This window comes from Lutra lutra, chromosome 8, assembly GCF_902655055.1.
Source record: "Lutra lutra chromosome 8, mLutLut1.2, whole genome shotgun sequence".
NCBI lineage: Eukaryota > Metazoa > Chordata > Mammalia > Carnivora > Mustelidae > Lutra > Lutra lutra.
Genome location: NC_062285.1, coordinates 10,095,119 through 10,113,417, shown reverse-complemented (window position 1 = coordinate 10,113,417; position 18,299 = coordinate 10,095,119). Strand labels below are relative to the sequence as shown.

At 51.6% G+C, this 18,299-nt stretch overlaps 1 protein-coding gene across 12 annotated transcripts in view; it reads right to left on the bottom strand.

Moving 5' to 3' along the window:
- Positions 1-18,299, bottom strand: part of CELF2 (CUGBP Elav-like family member 2) — a 508,648-nt gene that overhangs the window by 66,693 nt on the left and 423,656 nt on the right. For all 12 annotated transcript variants that reach the window (XM_047741384.1, XM_047741375.1, XM_047741377.1 and 9 more), the window contains one exon: positions 7,801-7,849. In XM_047741384.1, coding sequence (XP_047597340.1) covers positions 7,801-7,849 — 49 coding nt within the window. The remainder of the gene's footprint in view (positions 1-7,800; positions 7,850-18,299) is intronic.

Here is an 18,299-nt window from a genome sequence, read left to right as displayed (position 1 = left end):
CAGGACCCTGGGATCATGATCTGAGCCGAAGGCAGAGGCTTTAACCCACTGAGCCACCCAGGCGCCCCAGGAAACACAACTTTTAATAAGGCACTTGTTGGAAAAAACCTTCTTCCCCAATTTAAAATAGCTTGGTCCCGTGGATCCAGACAATAAGGAGAGATAAGGGAGATGCTCCTCTCTCTGGAGAGCCAGTAAATGACCTGCCATCGGTCTGTCCGTCCGTCTGTCCGTCACGCTGGCTATGCAGCTCTAACCAGAACAAGGCATGGTCTGCATTTCTGACTGAAGAGCAAAGCCGCTGTAGGGAGAGAACGGGACTGTGGCCACTGGAGAATCCCATCGGGGTGGCGCCATGCTCGGGCTGGAACCCAGAACAGAAAAGAGCAAGGAGGGAACCGTAACTGTTCTTGGCAACCGGAGACAAGACTCTCGATGACCAGAAATGAGTTCAGGTGTCATGACAACCACACGCCAATTCTAACCTTGGAAATGGCCACGAGGGTAAGACTGGGAAAGGTTTGCCTCTGATGACTTGGGAGATTTTCCTCAAAATCTACAAGCTTGCGCTCAGGATAAGAAGCCTACATTTAGCCTCAAAGGCTCAATTATCACTGATTTCAGGACAATGGTTGCAGCCTTTTTTAGGAAAGAGCAAAAAAAAAAAAAAAGAGAGAGAGAGAGAAAGAAAAAACCCCGTTCCAGATCCATGGAGAGGAGTCTTGCATTTTAATCCATTTCTTAGAACAGCAAGCAAGGGCAGCTGGCCAGACAGCACCTCACACCGGCTGGCTCGGGAAGGGCCCTGCCGTCCACCGCTGTGTGCAAACCCTTCTGCTGCATCATCATCCCACTTTTGCTTTCTAATGGGCTCTCATCTCTGTCTCCCTTACTCTTGCCCTGGACAGTCAGTGTCTCCTTTTCATTTAAACAACAAGAATGCATTTTAGACTTCGTAGGGTGAGGTGCTCTTGGTGCACGAGTCCAGCTGGCTGGGTTGGGGCGGGATCGGTCCGGGAAGCAGGGATGGGACCTGGGGAGGTGCCCTCTGGAGCGGCACCGTCCAGGAGGGGAACCGATCAGTCTGTGACGTCCACTGCAGTAGCTGAAGCCTCACGTGGCTCCTAGCCCTTGAAACGTGGCCAGCCGTGTGACTGTGAAACTGCATAGTTACTGTGATTTAACTGCAACTAATTTAAATTTAAAAAGCTACAGGTGACCTTCTAGAGGACAGTGCAGCTCTGAGAGGCCCCTCCCTGTACAGCCACTGGAAGGGAGAGATTTGAAAGAGGTTTTGTGTCCTTCTAAAAGACACCCCCCCCAACCCCATGGGACAGGGAAGGAACTTGCCTGGGGGTCACTCAGCAAGGGGGGGTCCTAGCCTGGACCACACCTGCTGTCCCACTCCTGGCTCCAGTCCTGTCTCCTGTGACGTTTCCTAGGAGAGCAGAGGAGGGAGAGGACACCTCCAGTGGACAGCAGGGCCGGGTCAGGAGACCTGCCTGGTCCCAGTCCTGCCACCTAGTTGATGTGTGACCCCGGGGAGTGAGAGGACTTCTGCAGACCTTGGTCTTGTCACCCACAAAATGGGTTTAAATTCTTCTCTTTCCTTTATGTCCTTCTTAAGGAGCAAAGAGAGGGGGGCCCTGCTACGGCTATGGCTGGGGTGACTGAAGTACTTGGGGGGTGGGGCAGAAAAGCTGAAGCCCAGAATCCCACCGGCCAGCTGCACGCTGCCCTCAGGCAGCTCCTGAGTCAGCGCAGAGAAATGGGGGGCTCTGAGGAACCCGGGCGGAAGCTGCGATGCCGTAGCGCATGAGTTACGGATCGTGCGCCAAGAGCTGGAGAAAGGCTTGGCAGACAGAGGATGCGGCATCTAAGCTGGACTTCAAGGAGCAAGGGCGAGACTGGGAGATGCCTGGGGGCAGCACACGGTGGGGTGGACAGATGAAAGCAGCCAGGCTTCGGCACCACAGGCATCATTTCCTGCTGCTCCTGTCGAGAGGGGGCTCAAGGTGGAAGGACAGGAACACCCTGGGTTAAGCCTCATCAGAGTGGATGTGGGCAATGGCGTCATTGGCTCTGAGTCATCGGGGGAAGCTGGTGAGGACCTGGCTTCCTCCCTTAGATGAACAATCTTACATTTAAGCTCTTTTCTCGCCCATCAGTGTAGGTGAGCTACCAGAGATCTACGGAAAAGTGGTGGAAGGAAGCATCTGTGCTCACCAACACGGGACCACCAGGGTGACTCAGTGGCCCAGAGGGAACACAGCATCCCCCCGATGGGAAGGAATGGACTGAACATGGTAGAGCAGGGAGCGGCAAACTTCGAGTCGCAGTCGTGACCTCTCCGTGTGCCCCTCACCATCTCTGGGGCTTTTACGGGAGGAAGCTGTGGCTGTGAGAGTGAAAAAAAAAATTCTCTTGAATTTCTTCTTATCCTGAAGGATCCCATTTTGGTTCTTTCAAACAGAAGCAAATGATAAATTCCCAGGGAGTCCTTGGTTTCATTGGGAAACCTATCATGATGGCACGGGGCTCCGGCGGATGCTGGCGGAAGCTCAATGAGCAGCTCCCGAGTAAACAAAAGAATGATTTTTTTCCTAAGATGCGTAGTAAGAACTGGAAACCACCTGCCAACAAACCCTGGCTTCCGAGGCATCCCGCCGGCTAACCCCGGGTCGGGAGATGGAAGAGAACGCTCTTTTCATTACCAAACTGTCGCTAAGGAAATAGAACGGAAACCTACACCATCCAGATGCTCTCCGAAATGCTGATGCCCTCCCGTGAGCGCGCCCCGTTAGGGAAGCTGGATGTTTGCAATCCCTCGATCGCCCTAGTCCCCCGTGGTCCTGACAGCTGGGACCCCGTGTGCTTTAAAGGGCAAATGCAGAGAACGGCTCATGCCGTGCTTACTTCCCCCTTGAATTTTCCCGGTGAAAACTTTTCTGTAGAACTTATTCCTGGCATTCCCAGCCTGAGGATGCCTAAGCGACTTTGTTGGCATTTTAAACAAACATAATTATCCTGCGTTCACTGAACTTCCCACTGATTTTTGATGAATTTCTCGGTGAGGTTTATTCCTCAGTGTCCATAGGCAGACAGTGGCTCACTTTGGTTTCCAGTCCACGGGAATGTGGATTGCTTAAAGGAACCTACTGTGTCTATAGTATTAAGTGCTTTACGGGAATTTAAAAAAAAAAAAAAAAAAAAAAAAGGAAGGAAAGACTAGGTCCCTGCCTGCAGGGGAAAAATCTACTTTCTTTCAGGATACCTGACAACTGGCCAACGGATGATGCCTTTCACACCGTGCGCTGTACAGGTGGACTGACCCTATCACCCGTTACAACGGGACTGGGAGCTATCCCATAACCAGCGACCATTTCAAGTTGTCCTCCCGTGGTGTGGGAAAGGGTTAACATTTTAAGTTTTAAGTGGGGACTTTTCTAAGTTCGGGGAATAGAAACTTCGTTTCTGAAAAACCCCTAATTGTGAGTCTGTGCGAACACCCTGGTGTACAATCTGTCAAAGTCACACCTGGATTCAGGGCGGCCTGAATTAATTAACAACTTTTCAATGTGTTAGTGCTAACATATGGCATTTAATTACTGCCTCCAAATCCGTGAGTCTCTCCACTTTGAATTTCAAAATTATTTCTTCCTCTTCCAGTGCCTCCGAAAGTGAGAGAATGGGGATGCCCATGAATCCCATCTTTGGCGGAGGGTTGCAGGCCTCCGAGCTCCCCGACCATGTTCTGTCATCTGGACCCACGAGCTCCGAACTCAGGGCACGGACACCAGGGGTGTGGGAGGCCTTGGGAAGAAAGGGCTTACTTGGCATTTCTGGACATGGGGCTCCAAGCAACGCCGACAAGCTGTGAGGTTGGAGGGCTAAAGCAGGGGCATTTATGCTCTGTCTACAGAGTCAACTAAAGCAAAGTAGAGCAAAACAAAACAAAAACAACAACTCTCTCAAGCAGGGGCACGACCCAAGAGTGAACACTGGTTCATACTGTCTGGTTGCTGAGACCCCCAGGCCCAGAACCGAAGGTGACCTCTACGGTTTTCTTCGCACTTACTGCTAGACCGACTTCAGACCCGGCAACTGCCTTTACTTTTCCATCTTGCACAGCGGGTACCTTTTTCTGCACAGCAAACAAAGCTGGAAAAGAGGCCTCCCATGGCACATAGAATGAAAGATGGTGACCCTGTCTGCACTAGGGTATGTTGCCATCTGGAACCCATGCCTCCTCAAGCCTCTGGCCTTGCCGCTACCGAGTGTACACGGTGTAAGGATGGCAAGACAACTTGGAATCTGAACATTGGGTATTTATTCACTGTGTTCTTCCTAAAGACCCCAGCATTTTATTGCTGATCCAGAATGGGATTTTTTTTTTTCTTTGAACACCTGCCACAGTTAGAAGCACCAGGGCAGAAGTAAAATGCTGTGAGTTTGCAGAAAGATGCTAGAGGCTGCAGCTTAAATCAGAGCCAATTACGAGGGTAGGCTCTAGGAGGCCTGGAGGTCTGGAAAGCCCATGCAGGAAAATCCTGAAGGGCACGACAGATCCGGGAGCAGTCCAGCGGGTCTGGGCTCGCCATGGCGGTTCCCTTTGTCAGAATCTCTAGATGGACAAAAGGGCTTCCAAGAGTGATTGCTTTCTGGAATTCATCTGTCCATCACTAATTAATCCGTGATTAGCAGCCCTTTCTTGCTCAGCAAATACAAAGTTTCCGAGAGCCGAACGTACCCATAATGAAGATGGTAACTGTCTAACTGTGATGAGTCCTTTGTGCTATCCATAAATGTCAGCAAACTCAATAAAGGTGCAATTAGAGCTCGTTATCTCCCTTTCACAACTCCAGGAGCTACCGAGAGCATCTGAGCCAAAGAAATCTTTGTGCTCTCTGAGCTTTGCAAACTACGCTTACCTGTCAAAACTGCCATGTGAAATCAGAAAGGACGTGCGCCTTTTAATACTTGCTTTAGAAAAATGATACGACGCTCCTGATTCCTCGGCCAGGTCCGAGGAGAACCCTGAAGCCTGCTCAGTCTTCACAATGCTCAGCATAGGCTTTGCACCTCCATGAAGAAAAATGCTCTAAAGGGCGCTTTCCGTCCGCTGATACTTTTTGACCCTGCCCCCCCCCACCGAAATGCAGAACGTGAAGGTCACTCTGCAAAGCAAAGGAAGATCCGGACCAACGAGACGGTTTGCGGAGGTGGTTTTTCCCTTCGTGTGTACAGAGCTATGCCTTGCTATGAAAGGGAGCCTTGACTGCTCAAAATGCAGGAACACAGCTGCCTCAACCAGCCACACGTGCGTGGACGACCTGGCAGAGTGGACATTTACTAAGTGCCGGGTATCACATGAAGCTCTTTGCAGATGTCAACTCATGTGCTCCCAGAGCCACCCTGCAAGGTGGGCGTTACATGAATTCAGACTGTGGACCACGCAACCCCTCTCACAGAGAGCTGGAGATACGGGCGCTGGGTGAGGTCACAGGACCTGCCCAAGGACCCAGCTAACACGTGCAGGGTCAGGGGTCAAGTCTGGGCTCCTCGAAATAGCTTTTCCCGGCTACCCTGAGCTGCTTCCTGGACAACGGTGTTTTTTTTTTTTTTTCTTTTAAAGATTTTATTTATTTATTTGACAGAGATCACAAGTAGGCAGAAAGGCAGGCAGAGAGAGAGGGGGAAGCAGGCTCCCCACTGAGCAGAGAGCCCGATGTGGGGCTGGATCCCAGGACCCTGAGATCACGACCTGAGCTGAAGGCAGGGGCTTTAACCCACTAAGCCACTCAGGTGCCCCGACAATGGTGTTTTTAGGTAACTTCGTGTCTTAGTGAAACAGTGTTTAATCCTGTTTGACTTCTGAGATTCTGGACCCAGAGTGGACATCGGCCTCAGCATCCAGAGCCGACACTGGGAACAAGGTGTGACCTCCAGGCAGCTAGCCTAGAGAATGGATTCTCTGAGTCAGGCGTTGTATCCATAGAGCAGCAAATGCAGAAGAAGAAACCCTTTCATGGTCCTACCACCTGGGTATGTCAGGTCAAATGTTTCCAGTGGTGTTCTCCCATTCATCCTGCTTTTATAACGGTGACGTAAGGTTCAGAAATAAGACAAAGCTTCCTTCACGGCCCTTATCCCAAGACAGGCTAGAGAATTCAGGGTCCAAAGGAAAGGGAGCATTTCTTAGGGGCCAGGAGCTCCCAGATGACCTTCAGACATGGTTCATCTCCCAAATATACAACGCCTCTCTCCCAGGAGGAACAGAATGGACTGTAAATGTGTACTTCTGGGGTAAAAGGCGCAAGAGTCAGCATGGGCACCTGGCCTTCCACCTGTCGACTCTCTCAGTGCAGAGCCCTATGAGGCCAGAGAAAAATCTGGGAGGTAACAATAACCCTCATTTTATAGAAGTGGTGGTCTACCATTTGCAAAACACTGTTGTATCTTACGTGAGTCTTTAAATTTAAAAAAAAAGCTAATCAATGGAGGTAGCGACCATCACTCCCATTCATGAACGAGGAGATCCAAGTTCAGTTGTTAAATGACCATCAGATCAGCAGACTCAATGTCAGTAAATTCTGTGGGGTCAGGACAGTGTCTTTGTAGTCCTTTCCCTTATTCTGCTTCAGACCTGGGGCCATAGCTCAGCCAAGCCCCAGGCAACAGGCCTGGGGCACGGGAAGTCATCACGGGGTAACTGCTGAATTCTGGATGCAGGGTTTGGGGTACATAGTACAGGAAGGAGGGAGCAGACTGTCAGAGGTGCGGTGGTGGAAAAGACGGGGTAGGGGTGGGAGGCGGGCACCCAAGTCTAGTCCCTGACAGACCAACGGGGGGCTGGTGGCACCACGATATGACTTGGAATTTTCTTCCCAACTTCCTAGTCTGTGAAGAAGCCAGAAAATGGGATGCTCTATAATTAGCGAAAAGTACCTTGTGGAGAGAGTTAGACCCCAATCATAATTTACATTTGCAGATATGCAGATCTCTGAGTGCATGGCTTCTGCCCTGATTACTAATTAATGAGCTGCAAACCTGCCTGTGGGAGCAAACAGGGCTGATTATGTCAGTCTTGGGGGACGGAGACGTGCCGCGGTCTGAGAAGGTAGAAGATTCCTTTAACACACACTTTAGTACATTCAAAGAACAAAATGGGGACAGAAGACGGGTATAGATGGAAGCAGCAAGTTGGGGGAGACAAATGTGGCTGTTGGCCCTTCCGCGTTGTGGAGAGGTAAGTCTCAATGATTTCACAGAGCATGTCCCATGCATATTTTAGCACTGAGCATCCGTTTATGTAATCAGCTGGCTGAATTCTGAATGAATTCGGATGCAAATGCATTGGTGCATCTTAGAGGTGAGTGCCAGGGAGGCACACACCAGAGGAGGAGAAAAGAGAGTGGGGTTCCTGGTGGGCGAGCCCTTTTCCACTCCTCTGTTCTGCACACCCTGAGATCCTTCCTCCCCATCGGGTTTCCTGGGCTGCATGGTCTGTGGGAGGGGGACCAACTAGAGACAAAGACCACCGAGTCACCACACAAAGCAAGCCCTGAACAGAGGGGCACAGAAAACCATTTCCCGTAACGTCTTTACACATCTCGACACCAGAGACCTACGAGGTGGGAGAGCGAACTTCTCTAGCCTCCAGGTGCAGGGCAAATCCCGGGAGCAGGTGCCCTGCCTCTCCCGGAGCGGAGGCACGTGAGGCCGGCTCCTCCCTCCCCCGAGGACTTCCTCATCGACACAGACAGACAGCAGTACACGAGACAGTCGGTCACCACCTACCGTTCGACTTTTCACTATCTGCAGGTTTCATCTGGATGGGATGGTGCATCTAAAAACACAAAAGCGAGACAGTAAAGGCAGGTTGAACAACTGCGCGCAGGTCTCAGAAACCCCTCACTCGCACGCTGGAGACCGCGTCCTGCTCCGAGGACACATCAGTAATAACAGGATCTTTCTCCGTCAAATGTAACCCTGCGAAAGTGCAGCCTGCCGCGGCATTCGGGAACAGAACCCTTTGCATCACTGGGCCCCGCGGCACAGGACTGGGCTTTGCACCTGGACCTGAGCTTGCAACCCGGTTCTGACACTCAGCAGAGTTTCTGCCTACATCGGGCAGGCAGGTTTGGCTCAGCCGTTCATCATCACCACCATGTGATCTTGGGCGAGTGTCCTAACTTCCCTGAGACTCAGTTTCCTTATAGTGCAACAGAGGTGACACCGGCATGGTGGGAACAAAATGAGCAAAGGGCACGTAAAGGGGGTGTCGTGAACAGCGCACAGGCCACGCTGAGAGAAGTAAGCTACTGTTACTCTGTAGTATGTCACACATTTCAATGCAGATGGTCTCTGTTTTGCTGGTGGCCATGTGCTCTGCTGCATGATCTTTCTTAGATCTCACGGTCACGGGAAATTTGAAGGTCTAGCGGTTGATTGACTGAGGCGCGATTGTGTACGTTCTCCAAACACCAGGTCTGACCCAGGAATGCGGAGCTCCTAAAGGGACGGAGGGGGCGGGGGAGGAAGGGCAGGAGGCATGGATCTTGGGATCGGGACCGCTCGGTCCGTGTGCAGGGGCAGGAGGACCTTGGGACAAAGTGGCGCCGAGGTCCTGAGTCGCGGTGCCCCAGCGCTCTGTGGCTCTTCACACAATGCCCACCTCACTGCCGCGCGCGATCCACCGAGTGCGGAATGCGACCACCATTTCCAATGAAAATAAATTCCCCCAACCACGTTCAAAGGTCCTCTCACTTCCTACTTCATCAGACCCCGAGGAACCTCAGAGCCCCGGTGTAGATGGAATCACTGGCATTGCAAATGCTTTTATTCGAATGGGTCCCGTTCTCACTGAACCTCTAATCCCCCCAGTGGACTGCCAGCACTTGCAAGCCCCAGCTCTGGGTTTTATCCAATTTAAAGGAAAGCGGAATGGTACTTGGCTCCGGCACTTAAATGATGGGAAATTATTATCAGGCAGTCAGGGGCCTGTGGAGCTAGTGCCTGGCAGGGTCTTCAAAACACGAGGGGAACAGCAAAGAGGCAGTACTATCAGGGGACGAGGGGCTGAATAATTCAGAGCTGCCTCGTCTGTTCTAAAAGGCAAGATGCTCTCGTGCACAGGACACAGGCCTTGACATGTGGGGTCTATTCGGATTCCTGCTCTATTAACACATTTAGTTTGTGGAGGAGAGACTAGAATGACAATGGGACGTCCACGGGTCAGCAAGTATTGTTTCAGAAAAGGTACTTTTCAATCCTTTCAGAAAAGACTGCCATTTATCCCTAAAAAGCAGACTGAAGTAAAATGTGGAAAGGCCTGGTTTGAGCTGGGTAAGGTGAGCTCCGTCCTACGCTAATGCTTGGGGAAGATGGGCTGTGTCCCTGATGGGCTATCCCTCTAGCCGGCCTTTGCCCATCCACTCAGCACAGAGGGGTGAAGCACCCACTTGGGTCTCAGGCTCTAGGCTAGGAACTGGGGGACGAGGCCCAGGGAAGAAGAAACTCAGGCCCTTCGGGTGCTCAGTGTGTCTGGGAGGTGGTTGATGTGCCAGCAGTGCCAGAAGCCACGTGAGAAGTGCTCTGCTAGGCCCAGAGCAAGCTTGTGCAGGAGCTCACGGGAGGAGACACTCACTCTGCCTGGGGAGGAAAGCAAAGGCTCTTAACAAACGGGATATGTGATTTGAGTCCTAAAGGCTATGCTGGACTTGCTGGCAGAAAAGGGGGAGATGGCATCTGAAACCAAGAGAATATCGTGTGCAAGGCACAGTGGTGACAAAAAGCACACTTCCTCCTAGCGAGGAGGCCAACGCGTGTGTGGGGAAGGGCGCACAAAGACGCAGTTGGCACCTGGGTGTCCGACATCCTGCCTATGAAGGGACTGAAATTGTGTCTAAAAGTCAAGGCGGGCATAGAAGATTCGGGGAGCAAGGGCCATGAGAGCAAATCTGAATTCCAGAGAGAAGTCTTTTCTGGTTTCAGTGTGGTGGGCGGATTATAGAAGAGAGGGACTGGGGTGGGCGGAGGGGGGATGGGGAGACAGCTGAGAGGCTACTGGGAACATCTGAGTGAAACTGATGATGGTCTAAACCCCAGAGGCAACTGGCTGGTTGTGGGGAGGCGGGGGAGAGAGAACCATCACGGGAGCATGGCCAGATCGGGGAAACATGAGAAAGTGGTTTTGGGGGAGACTGCTTAGTGCAGGTCTGGACACTCTACACCTGACATGACTGGGGCTGGAGAGAAGTTGGGGGTGTGCATCTCAGGCTGTAGCTACGGCTCTGGGGCCATGGGTGTGGGTGACGCTGTCCAGGAGGAAACGTGAAGTGAAAAGAGCCAAGGAATACCAAGAGAATCATAGAATATCAAGAAAGAGGAATGGAAGAGGGATGGAGAGGAACAGCATGTCCCACAGCAGTCTCGGGGGAGAGCTTCCAGAGCAAGGCCGTGGTCAGCACATGCGTTGCTCGCTGCTACGACGAAAATGCCCAAGGATCCTTTTGGCTATGACAGTACGATACTCTTCTGGGAATTGATCAAAAGCAGCTTCTGTTGGGGCGCCTGGGTGGCTCAGTGGGTTAAGCCGCTGCCTTCGGCTCAGGTCATGATCCCAGGTCCTGGGTTCGAGCCCCACATTGGGCTTACTGCTCAGCAGGGAGCCTGCTTCCTCCTCTCTCTGCCTGCCTCTCTGCTTACTTGTGATTTCTCTCTGTCAAATAAATAAATAAAATCTTTAAAAAAAAAAAAGCAGCTTCTGTGAGGTGGTGGGGCCCAAACACTAAATTATAGAGTGGGGGAGTTACAGGGAGAGCAGCAGGAGAGAGGAGAAATGGACATGACTATCTCAAGAAGATTCACTGTCAAGGGCGGGAGGGGAATATGAAAAGCTCAGCGGAGTCAGGGGCAGAGAATGAGAAGGCAGAGTCTGTCTTTTCCAGTCTTTTCTTTTCCATACAGCTTTTCCAATGACCTGTGAAACTCAGATGAGAGTCACAGGCGGAGGCAAGGAGAGAGGAGGCAAGTGTACCCACACTACCTATGGGACACGAAAATGAACCAAAAGGTCTCCTGCCCTCAGCGAGCTTTCGATCCATCATGGCGGCTCATGTGCACAAAGAAAGAAGAACAAACTGGCCAGCATTAGGAAAGGCCCCCAGACAGAGCACAACGGGCATTCAGATGGACCTCCGATGCAGGGAGGTCTGGGGCAGGAGCTCTGGGAGCTTCTGCAAGAACAGAAATCATTCTGCCCTAAAGCTGGAAAGGGCCCAGGGAGCATCCAGCCCAATGCTCTCCATTTCTACGTCTGAAGGGAGGCCTGACTTCACAAAGGACACACACAACTGACTAACGCCAGAGTTGGGAATCAAAACTCTAAGCTCTCGCCCTTTAACCCAGGGCCGCTGACCCGCAGATCACAGTGCTTCTCTGCTAACCGCCCGACACAGGACTTGGACACATGAGCCTACGATGGAGGGTGCAGGCCCCACCCACTGAAGATGCTGCTATCCCCCATCAGGCAGAGGTCGCCCTCCCTCCTCTGACCTCCCCGAACCTGTTATCCATGCAGCTCTGTGACAAGTATTACTCTAAGACATGACTCTTGGTTTTCCTGCATCTGCCAGGAGACCCAGCTCTGTTTCTGACCCGAGACTGTCCCAAAGGCTCTGGATAGAAGATCAGTAGTAAGAACTCGGCCATCGCTCCTGCAGACTTGAACTCCACTGTGGTCTTCCCCCAGCCCTGAGAGAGGGAAAGTCAGCTGCACAAATCTGGGCTGTCAGAGCATGGCGAATTCTGAATGGGCAGTCGCCCCCCTTCAGGTATGTTGTGAAGACTACGGAGATCATGTGTGTAAAGCACCGTGACCTTCTTGGAGAAAGGTATTCGATCAGTACTGTATTAAGAATGGCTCCTTGTCAATAACAGTTCATTTGAGTCATGGTTTTATGGGATGTAAACATCAAGAAGACCAAAAAAAACCACCACCACCACCACCACCACCAACAACAACAACCAAAAAACCTAGTTTGGAGGAATTGTTCTTGTAATGGTCTTTCATCTTCTTAAATCTCATGAGTCCAAAGAAGTTTGGGAGATTTGTTGAGTGGAGCGAGAAAGTGACTGGAAAGGAGCCCACATTCTAGCGGAAAGTTTCAAGGTGTAATAAAGAGACTCCCTTCCTACCACAGGAAATGGTTTCAAAGATGTGATGCACCCGGACTAGCACTACGTGTTTGTTCACTGATTTCTTCATTTACCAGACGCCCTGTTAGATGCTGTGAACACATGGATGGAAGAGTCTGGACCCACTGGAGCTTATAATATGGTGGGGGCGACAGACACATCAGTGGCACACGCACACTTGAGACCTGTGGTGTGGGGACTCAGAGATGCCGGATGCACACCAGGGAGGGCAAGCCAGAGAAGGTGTGTGAGCCCAAGCGGTGTTCGAGTTCAATCCTGAAGGAATCCTAATGCTCCAGGACCTGAGGGAAGGAAGTCTCAGAGCAGAGAACACGCACCCAAGACACAGAACAAGAGAAAACCAGCCATGCTGCTACAAGAGAAGGGGGTGACAGCCTTCTAACCAAGAGAAGTTGGAACCAAAGTCACTAAAGGACTCACCAAAGACGAAATACCTAAAGCACGACAAGGCTAAGAATGAGGAACGTGTTCGGGGAGTGGAGAATTTCAAGATGCAAACTCAAGCTTGAATGAAAACTCAGAACCAGACTGACGGCCAGCAGCACACCTCCACCACATCGAGAGCTAAAGATGAGAGACCAGGATGCCCTGACTGCTGCTTCTCTAGACTGTGTCTGATGGGGGAAAGTGGCTGCTCCTGACGCCTGAGGGGACGGGGGGTGTGTGGGGGGGCCCAGAGCCTCTGCTCTGCACCTGGAGGTCCCAGATGACAACTGCAGGTCAGAGGAAGGGCCTGGAAATTCGGCCGTCAGGCTTCCAATCCCCTCATGCCTCACCCATCCTAAGGCAACGTCAGAGTCAGGCTTGAGGGTGGTTCCCTAGAAGAGGACAATCTTTAGGAATTTTTGCAAGGAGTCTCCTAGGAGACACATGCTAATGAGGTCAAATCTGCGTCTTCCTAAGCATACGGGGTGGGCGGTGTCCAAAAACATCTCCAGGGACCCGTACTGTCCTGGTCTGTCCATGCTGTTGGCGCACACACGCCAGCCCGTGACATCCCCAGGGCGGCTTCCCGAGGCGCGGTGGAACAGGAGTTGCGAGTCTACTACTCGTGTCCCAGTCAGCTGTCCTCTGAGCGAAGCAAGACAACAGGACCCCCCGTCGGCATGGTGCTTGTCCTGGGGACACGCCAAGATCAATCGTTTTTGAAAATGGACCCTGTTTGTGGCAGTAAATTTGACTTAACATACTGCATCAAGTTTGCATCTCTGTGAAGAAAGCCTTCTAAATCTATTTCCTTGAAGATTTCCTTGCCCATGAATTTTTCATTTCACTGTAGAACAACATTTTGCCTCAAGTTACACATGAAGGTAACTGGTGAACGTCTTGGTCTCTAGCCCGGTTTGTGTAAGAACAGATGGAATCTAACAAGAGGGGACATTTTAAAAGCTCCTTCCCTCTTGTTGCGGGGAGGGGGGGCGGTGATGACTGGAGCCAGGCACGTTCCTGAGAAATCAGCTGTTGAATTTCGGTGACATCTGGGTATTAAGTGCTGCGTTCCTCGTACAGAAGGTGGGACCTCCCCGAGAAGAGGACTGTTACTGCGGTTGCTGGGGTCTGTGTCTTGGGGACCTGCTCAGGCTCCCAGGGAGTGGGGGCTTCTTGAAGGTCAAGGGCAGAGGCTCGCAGCAGATCTGAGCATGGCATCGGGGATGCATAGGCTGCTCTCCCCTGGTGTGGGCCCTCCGTGGGAAGCGGTCGGTCAGCGTCAGGGACGCCCCAGCCTTCTGGTACAAAGCCTCCCCCTCTCTCCCCGCTCCTAACGAGTAAGTGGCACTTGGGCGTCCATCCCCTTGTCCCCCTGTATACACGCGGGGCCCCAGACTGGGCTTTCCCACCGTTGGTCTTCAGAATGGGGGGTCCCCTGACAGGCCAGATGCTCCTCACTCCTGAGCGCGCTGCCCTCCGATCGGCACAGAAGCGCCCGGCTGCGGCTCATGGAAATGAACAGGAGGATGTAACGTTGGCGCAAAGCCACCGCGCCAAGTCCGTGGAGGTCACCGCACGTACAGGGAGCGGCGCAGGACCCTGGCGACGGCTGTCGCCGCCAGCCTCACGAGTCCCGTCATGTCACAGTGACAGAGATGCGCTGAGCCTGCCGAGCGCCAGCATTCCTGAGCCGCGCTCTCGGGAGCTCGTGTGAAATCCAAGGTCTGGCGTGGTTTCTCCAAACCTGTCTGCCCTGGTGCCATGACGAGCAAAGGGCGGGGGGGGCGTCTGAGCTTCGAGAGCCGGTGTTAACACTGAGTCTGGAGGGCCTGGGGGAGCGAGACACGGCTGGCTTCTCCCACCGAGGAGAACTCGTGTTGAAACTTGTTTAACCCCAGCCGTCACCGACTGACGAGTGAACCACCTTTAACACGAGATTCAGTAAAACATGCCATTTTTGAACCTGAAGTGGGTTTTACAGAGTCACTCTTTGGCATCTCATTACTAAACCGTCTTGACCCCCTGAGGGAACAGCCGTGATGGTACATATTATAAGCTCACTGCCCATAAAATATTTAAAGGGAGGGAAGCGGGGGGGAGGGAAAGACGTGACTTCACACAAGAGCCACACACCAAGTGAGAAAATGACAGCACTCCAGCGCCTCAAGACCAATGGGAGCTTTCCTTTCCCTCCGTGACGGTGCAGACCCAGCTGGTGCAGACCACTGCCCGCCTCGCAGCACAGGACACCGTGAAACACCCAGAGCACCTGTACTTCTCGCATTTTTCTCCAAAAAGGTGGTTCAAGTGGGAAAAATAAGTTTCAAAAGATCAGCCTCCCCCTGGAGGCGTGCCGTGCCCGCAGAGGAAAGCCCGCACTGTCAAGGGGTCCTCCCTTGCAGCGAGGCTCCCCAAAGCCATGTCAGCTGGCCGGGCTCTCCAGGCAGGCGAGAGTGGCATTTTTGGTCATGGTTCTCCAAGGCTCAGTGTCAGGGAGAGTGAAGAGAGACAAAGGTGGCTTCCGGAATGTTGACTGAGCCTTAATAAGAACCTTAGTCCGGTCAACTTGCGAAGACATCTTTAACAGAATGGCACGTCTGCCGGAAACAGGATGAGCCAAACCGAGTGCGGCATCGGCCACAACGAGCTGGTAAGGGAAGTCACACCTGGTAAGGGAAGTAGAGAATTCAGGCAACTTTCTGATTTTTTTTTTTTAAAGATTTTATTTGTTTATTTTCAGAGAGAGAGAGCGTGCGCGCACACATAAATGGGAGGGAAGGGACAGACAGAGATAGAGAAAGAGAAGCAGACTCCCCACTGAGCAGGGAGCCCAATGCGGGACTCGATCCCAGGACCCCAGAATCATGACCTAAGCTGAAGGCAGATGCTTAACTAACTGAGCCACCTGGGCAACCTCAATTTTTGAGATTTGTATATGTGTGTGTGTGTGTGTGTGTGTGAAAACAGAGGAAATCCTTCCTTTTCATTTGTCTTCTGCCAAACACTGCTGTAGGCTCTTTATGTGTCTTAACTGTTCCAACAACCCCGAGACAGGTACATGTGGGGAGCCAAGGAGGGTTGGGGAGTGAGAGAGGGAGGGCCACGTAACCTGGTCCAGACAGCGAGCAAGTCAGTCGTGGAGCAGGGGTTGACTCGGGTCTGTCCCAGGCTGGAGCGTACGTCCCCGACACCCCTCCATCCTGCCTCTGGCACATATCCACACAGTTGTGCTGTGAGTGAGTTCAGGGTTTCTAAGAAGCAGTAAAATTACCATAGTTCCCCTCTTCCACACGAAACACAAAGCTTGTCTAGTTGTAAATTTCTTCCCTCTTGGCTCATACGCGCGCGTGGGCAGCATGCACGGGCATATGTGAGGACATATGCGTGCGTGTGTATTTCACACGCACGTAAGACACATCATAAGTTAGCCTCAAAACAGGAATTGCTGGGTTTCCTCCATGAAAAAGGTGGGAAGAAAATGCAAACGGCTGTAAGGATGGAAAGCAAAAGCGCACGGTCCTACAGCCATGCTGGGAAAAGTACTGCCCACCGAGGAGGCGTCCGACCGTATGCATGTCCTAGTGCAGACGCTCAGTGCCGCTTCTCCCACAGCCCCTTCGTCAGGCCCTTCTGAACAAGACACACACCACGGCATCAGACCCTGAGGTCTGTTTCATGGGCCAGGTTGTCTGAAATGTCCCCCCTGACCCTGATGAGATGTGGACTGATGATGACCAACTTAGCTTTCATCTAGCCTCAGAGAGGATCCCTGCCATGGACTGATCCTACATTTTGTGGTTTCCACCCAAATGGGTGCTGCAGTAAAGTACTCAATCTGTGTGGACCACCTGGAGTTGGCTGAGCATCACGGACACCAGAAAGCCGTGGCAGGCAGCTTTACTTTTTACGTTAACTGACTGGATTGCACAATGCCCGTCTATTTGAACATGGCTTTGGGAAGTCTGGAGACAATGGAGTTCGCAGCTGCCCTCTCGAGACGGAATTCCTTGGTGGAAGCAGAGCTCGTGGGATCCGTCTCCGCTTTGGAGCCCACGGCTGTCCCAGATCACTTTTGGGCACTGCCACGAACGGAGCTGACGTGGTCAGGGTGTAGAAAACTTGCAACCGGTGTTTGCTAACCCAAATTTTTACAAAAGTGATCCAAGCCAGGGGGAAAAATGTGGCTTTGAACATGATGACAGTAAAGAAACAAGAGTCACCTTTTCTCTTCCCACGGCAAATCACAACTAGGGGAGAACACTCGGAGTGGGAAGAACTATTTCTTCTCGATAGCCCCTGACTGATACTGCAAAGTGTTTAAAGCCCCCAGGGCAGAAGGCGGAATGAAGTCATTACCATCCTTAGTATTTTATGGAGCAAAAAGGTTTCCCGGAGGTGGGGAGAAAAGGTCCCTTCAAAGCCAGGATAACACACTGGGGAAGAATGGCTCTTCTGGCTCACCTGGGATGCATGCAGCCAGTGTCATTCAACTCCCGAACCCAGGAGAAAAACTCACACAACCCAAATTCTAGATCTGCGTTTGGCCCATCGGGCAGCAGGGCAGCCTGCTTAGCTGTAAGGACACTATTTGCGTTCCTAGTACCATCCTATGCGATACCAGAGGGGAAAAACAAGCAGCATAACCATTCAGTCCTGGGGAAATTTTTTTTTAAATAAAATAAGTAAAATAAAATGTGGCAGGAAAATTAGATTACTCTGGGTGGAATTCTATAAGGGAATCTGGAGTCTGTTAGGGTGATTAAGTCATAGTTTCTGACAGATTCCTCTAATTGGCTGTCAAGTGCCATGGCACAGCCCCATCTGTGAGCCAGTGTCCTCATCACTGAGCCTGGTCACCTTCGGGTCGCACCCACACACCCAAGAGAAGCTCCAGCCCGGCATCTACTGTTCTCAGGAGCTCTGATTAGGTTCTGTGTTTTCATATTAAATAGTAACACAAGCTCCCATTTTGCTTTATTTGCTCCTCAAATTATAAGAAAAATGAACAGGCTCAAAGGAGGAGGGGCGGGGTGCGAGGGAAACGGAAGTGTCACAACAAAGTGGGACTGTTTGGTGGCTCTCGGGAGCCTGGCTGTTCAAGGAGAATGTTACTTGGTTCCTAGTTTGATTTTGCTGGAAATTATTATAGTATATTACTGAGAAAGGTTAACCTGGTCTGTCTGTAACCCTCCAGTCAAGTTTGGTACCTCATTAGTGGTTCTGGTAGAAGTGCACTGCTACTGTGTTTAGCAACACTGTAAACAGAAAGGTTTCCCCCCCCTCCTTTTTTTATGACAATTCAGGCCACCCCTCTCGGTCACTGCATCTTTTGGATATAAGCGGCCGTTCACCCACGAAGTTGAGCTCCCAAATAAATTTGGTGAAAAGCAGAGCATGACTAGTTAAAACTGTAAGACTATACTTTGCTTTGTCTAGAATCTTGAGATCTGTATGTTTTAATGACCAAAAAGCACTGGAGGGCACAAAACCGTTCTAAAAATGAAGACGGATGGGCAGACTCACTGTAAGGAAAGGCTTGGAGGATCGCAGGGCTGCTGGGACCGCCCCAAGTGCAGCAGAAGACCACCCGAGGGTTTCGTGCGACAGCTGGGAGATCACAATCACTACTGATTAATGAGCCAAAATTA